The sequence below is a fragment of the Colobus angolensis genome, unplaced genomic scaffold, assembly GCF_000951035.1.
Source record: "Colobus angolensis palliatus isolate OR3802 unplaced genomic scaffold, Cang.pa_1.0 Scaffold42, whole genome shotgun sequence".
Taxonomy (NCBI): Eukaryota; Metazoa; Chordata; class Mammalia; order Primates; family Cercopithecidae; genus Colobus; species Colobus angolensis.
In genome coordinates this window covers 2891760-2897556 of record NW_012117599.1, presented here as the reverse complement: position 1 = coordinate 2897556, position 5797 = coordinate 2891760, and the positions used below count along the sequence as shown (strand labels likewise).

The window sequence follows — 5797 nt, the reverse complement described above, 5'->3', positions numbered from 1 at the left end:
CTCTACTTCTCTCTTCTCTCTCCTTTTCCCTCTTTCTCTCTCCTGCTTCCTCACTCCCCCTACTCCCTGCTTCTGGGACTCAATTAAATGTATGATAGACAAATAAATACTGTACCACTGGTCACTGAGGCTGTGTTCACATTCACTTTTTTTCCCAGTCTTTTTTCTCTCTGTTCTTCAGATTGGATCATTTCTGTTGATCTTCCTTCAGTTTGATTGATCCTTTCTTTTGATATCTTCAATGTGCTGTTAAGCCCATTTAATAAATATTTTATTTTAGAAATTACAGCTTTCATCTTAATGTTTTCCATTTGTTCCTTCTTTATATTGTATGTTTCTAATTTGAAATTCTTTATCTTTTTATTCATTACAGCTGCATTTTTGTTTTAAGTAGCTTCTTTAAAGTCTTTGTCTGCTATTTAAGAATTTTGGTCCCTCAGGATTATTCTCTCTTAGGTGTTTTATTCTCATGACTATGGGTCATATTTTCCTATTTCTTTACATGTTTTTTTAAAATTTTGATTATATGGTAGACATTGTAAATGATATTTCATAGGAACTCTGGAATCTGTTATGCTGTCCTGAAGATTACTGATTTTATTCTAGCAGGCTATTTGTTACCTGTGAACTCTGTCTCTCCTGCAGTGAGCAGTAGAAAAATTTTAGTTCATTTCCCTCAGCCTCCCAGCTGTTATCTTCTGCCTGGTTCCTTAGAGTCTCTCCAGTATGTGCAGAATTCAGGAGAGGGGAGCCAATAATTAGGAAGGGGGTTTACATGTGGATTTTGGTGCTCCTGTCTCTGAAGTTTTTTCCTTCCTAAGATATTCTCCCTCAGTTTCCATCTGCTGTGGCAGCCCTAAATTCCATTCTTGGATTCATCAAGCCAGTAAGATTATGGCTTTCTATTTGAGCTCCAGCCACTCCACAATAAACATACCTGAGAGCTTTTCCAGGCCAAAAGCCCTACACACATAAATCACTCCTACTGCAGTTCCCTTAAGTGTTGATTCCAAAAATTAAAAATTAAAAAATAATAAAAAAGAAGAAAAGAGTTGATTCCACTTTAATTTCTGCTTTTGGTCGCTCATAACTGCCTTCAAATGATTGTTTTTAATCTTTTCACCACGGTTTATACTTATCATCAGTGGAAAGTTTTATTGCAGTGTAGGCTACTCTACCATTTGGAAGTCTAACCTACCTTTAAATTCGAAGGATGCTTTTCTGGAGTTTAGAATCGTTGTTGGCGGTTACTTCCTTTCATTGGAGTTTTCTGCTTAAAATAGTTACCTCTGAGAGGACATCACTGCTGATGCTGACCTGCAAGTTGGTGGGTACAGAGACCCTGGAGAAGGTCATACAGGGTAGATGGCAGAACCCTGCCACGGGAAGAAAGTGAGGGAGAGCACTGTTGGAAAGGGAGGTGTAAAGACTGAATAAAGGTGGATGTTTTCCCTAATGCTGACCACAGGTAGATTAAATCACCTCCTCAAACTGACGAGGGAAAGGTGAACCAAGAGTCGCTCTTTCTGGGTCTTTCTACAGCTCTCTGAGGTTCAATGAATTGCTATTCAAAGATCTCAAAGGATTCCAATACCCAAAAGCCCCTCTAGTTTGTCAGTTCTCTTGTTTTGTGTGCTCTGTTCGGTTCTTTGGTCGGGCACTGTCCTTGGTACTGGTAAAGGAGCAGTGAGTATAACAGGCATAGCACTCACCCCTCCAAACCCACAGCCTTGGGAGGACGGGATGTTAAGCAGACACACCTCCCAAACAAGTTCTTGCTGACAACCTTGGTGAGCAATGTGAAAGAACGGTACTGGGAGGTGAGAAAGAATCCACAGGGGTCCAAACAGCCTGAAGGGTGGTGTGGGATTAGGGAATCTGTGAGATGAATACTGAAGCTTTCATACACAATTATGTGTTCAGATGTATGGAGTCAGGGTACAGATATTTTTCTTTGCATTGTGTAGGTAAATATAATAGATTGAAATCTTTAAAATACCATATTAAAATCTGTTCTCATTCTTTATGTGAATTAACTTCTGTAGAAATATTTCAATAGAAGCTGAGACTAACGATGGAACTCTGCTATAAGCTGGGAAGGAGCCTGTGGTCAGTTAGGGTGGAGGGAGAGGGAGTGGGGCAGCGTCCACATTAAGGGGTCTTTTCTAGAGGCAGGACTCCCCTGGATTCTGTGGGTGCCCAGATACACATTGACAAAGTGCTGTGCCCTGCAGCGGGGGCTGGAGGCTCAGCACTCTAGTCAGTTCATTAGAATCCCTGAAGAGGCCCTGCCGGTCCGGATTTCGTTTAAAGAGTAAGTTTTCTTTGACTTGGATTTAGAGCTCTCAGAACTCCAAGAGTAGAAGGGTGGAGAGCAGGTGCTGGTTGAGGGGACACTGAGGTGGCCTGACTTGACCTTGGAGTTCCAGAGAGAAGTGCTGTCTTCGCGTGAGGAGCAAAAGGAGGTCTGGGAGGGATGGGTATTTGCCACATTGCCTAAGTACGGTTTTACATCTGGCCTTTCCTTGAACTTTACTGCGGTTTGGGGAACGCGTATTCAGAAAGACAAGTTACTTGGCCAAACAGAGATGATGTTCCGTTGTCACAGCTCTGGGGTGTTTCCACCTGGCATGTCACATGAAGGAAACGGTTCTCCACCTGTGCGGCCTGCGGTCTCTGGGCAGGCATTCCTCTGCAGCCCTGAACATGTTTTCATCAGTCACCTGGCAGTGGTTTGAGCCCATCGGTGGGGGGGGGGGATCTGGAAGCAGAGGGGTCAGCTGGGAAGCCAGGTGTTTGTCCCGTGACTGACAATGGCGACTTTGAAGTGAGCCATTTGCCTGGACGACCGGCGCTTACCTGCTGCCAGGCCGTTCCGGGCATGTGTGCTCTGGAAGCCTTTGTGCATAAACAGTAGCGCGCGGCGGTGAGGAGTGGGCTGCAGAAACTGACAGCAGGGCTCAGCTTGTGCCTGCTGCATGCCGTGTCCTGGTCTCATTTCATTATAGCATTATTATCCTCCTTTTGCCTATGAGGATACTGAGGCCTGGCACTGGTAGGTGGTAGGGTAAAGATGCCACCCCAGAACTGCCTAACATCCAAGTCTTTGCCCCTTTCCTGCACCCCATGTTATGCTCTTATCAGTATGAAGATGCTTGGGATGTAAAACATGAGTAAGTTCTGAAACCTTCCATGCGACATGAGATCCGTTTGTTGTCTCTTTGTCAGTGGGGTGACCTTCGCCTCCTTGGAGGTAGAGCAGACTGTGACAGTCAGTTATGGAAGGCATGGACACCATTAGTTCAGTATTCTGTAGCAGGAATATTGACCAATAATCGCGTATTTGATTTCCATGAAGAGTGAGGGATTTTTTTATTCAGGAAGCAGCTGAATTTATATGGATGAAATGATCATCGTGTCTGGGATGATTTGCTTAGAAATCATCTCCTAGGAGTGAGATGGGGTGTGGGGGTAAAAATGAAGCAAGATTAGCCATATCTTGAGTTCATTGTATGTTCTTCACATTTTTGTATCTGTTTGAAATTTTTCATTGCATTCGAAAAAAAAGAATCTCAATGTAAATAAATGATGGTATATCAAAATATTAGGTAGCCATTAAAATAACACGTGAAGAATTTTAATGATGTGGTATAAGTAAGACAATCAGGAAGTCAAGCTTCCTAATATGATATGTGTGCATGTGGACAAAATATTTGCATAAAAGATTATTGGAAGGAAAGGAAAACATTAACTGTAGTGATCCTTGGTTGGTTGGGTTATGGGTGATTTTCATTCTATTTTCCAAACTTCCTGTAGTAAACAAGAGGAAAAAAATCATTTCTTATAATTTGAGAAAAACTGTTTTGAAAGAAACCTAATCTGCATTGTGTAAATTAGTGAAGCATTTGTTTCAGTGATCTGTTTTCCATTAAATTGCCCCAGTCAGTGATTAAATGCTGTTGCGGTTGCTGATCTTGTGGCTGTGGACGTGGTTTTGGCCTGCACTGTGCTGCACTCTGCCCTGGACTGTCTTTGCTGGGGTGTATGCAGGCCAGATCACGGCAAATGCAGTCACCAACACCATTTCACTCATTGGTAACTTCTGCTAACCACGTTTCTGTGACGTGAATTTCCATCTAATTTCAGCGAGCTCGACATGATTTCCACAAGGGTGATGGACATTAAGCTTCGGGAGACTGCAGAAGGCCTTGGGGAGGACAGCACAGGTAAGGCCCTGTTTCCCCTGCTCTGGGGAGGGAACTTGCTTTGTTGTGGGGCGGGGAGAGGGGCTGACAGAGGCAGGCCTTTGGGGCTCTCTGTATGAAAAGTGGGGGTTCAGTTCCCAGTGTGCTCAGATACCCCCAGGCCCTTCACACTGTGACTGAGGGCACATGCACATTATTTAAGGCTGCTCGGGGCAGATTTCCTCTGCTTCTCTGTCAAGCACAGGGACCTTTTAGCTCATTTTCCTCCTTTCTGGAGGTAACCATGTCCCCATGTTTGGTTGACATGAATGCAAAGGAAGAGGTACGAAATGGATTCATTCACCATCTAAGAATATCCAAAGGTGTCAGTAGGAGGCTGAGCAAAGTACCTGGTAGCCTGATCATCTGTTAAAAAATAATTACATCAGGACTCTTTGATCCCTCTCCTTCATGACTTTTGTTCTGGAGGAGATCTTTAGTATGTCCTCTGCTGAGCTGAATTCTAGGCCCATGAATCACCATCTCACAAGACATTCTAAGAGTTCTCTAATCATGTGATTGGTTTACTGTTATCCACATATTGCTATTTATGTCGATAGAGTTGTAAAATTGACATTAGAAAAGTAATCTCCCCACAATGTACCTTTTCCCTAGATTAGCCATTCATATACTCCCCTTATTTTGGTAACCAAGGCCTCCATCTCTCTCTTATTTACATTAAAAATGCCAGTAGTGATCTTCTTTGATACAGTTCAGGAGAAACAGCTCCCAATAATATTAAATCCTAGCTGCTAGCCACTAGCTTCGGATGCTAATATCAGCAAAGGCTCCATTTTAGATATTAAAGATAGATTTTTTTATTATTATTTCATATTAGAACCATTTTTCCTCTGTCACATTTCAATGGATACCAAATAAATCCAAATTTAACATGAGGGTTTTTAGATGAGCCCTGAAGAAAAATGGAGTTTCAAATTTTCTCATATTATAGGACACTGAATTATTACTTATTTTAAACAAGAAACGTTTGAATAAATATTTCATCAGCCTCAAATGACCTCAATAAGTGCTAGTTCTGAATACATACAGAGGTTACTGAAGAAAACGGACTAAGTTTTCTTTTTTTCATATAGTGAGCTTAAGTTATTCAGACCAGTCCTCTTCCACTTAAAATTTAAAATTCTAGATAAGAATATTCTTTAAAATGTTTTTCAAAGTAATAATAAGGCCAGAATTGAAAGGAAAATGGGCCAGGCACAGCAGCTTCCATCTGTAAGCCCAGCACTCTGGGAGGCCGAGGTGGGAGGATTGCTTGAGCCCAGGAGTTCAAGACCAGATTGGACATAGTGAGACTCTGTCTCTACAAAAAAAATTTTTAAATGGGCTGGACATGGTGGCACACAGCTGTAGTCCCATCTACTTGGGAGGCCGAGGTGGGAGGATTGTGTGAGCCCAGGAGGTTGATGCTTTAGTGGGCCATGATTACACCGCTGCACTCCAGCCTGGGCAACAAGCAAGACCCTGCCTCCAAAAAAAAAAAAAAAAAAAAAAAAAAGGAAAATGGTAACCTGGAGAGACAATAGAGTATAAAA

At 42.4% G+C, this 5797-nt stretch overlaps 1 protein-coding gene across 1 annotated transcript in view; it reads left to right on the top strand.

Annotated features, from left to right (window-relative positions):
* The window catches only part of KIAA1211L (KIAA1211-like ortholog), a 75697-nt gene that overhangs the window by 17193 nt on the left and 52707 nt on the right, over window positions 1–5797 (top strand). The window contains exon 2 of the mRNA XM_011956653.1: window positions 4147–4226. Within this exon, the coding sequence (XP_011812043.1) occupies window positions 4147–4226 (80 nt within the window). The remainder of the gene's footprint in view (window positions 1–4146; window positions 4227–5797) is intronic.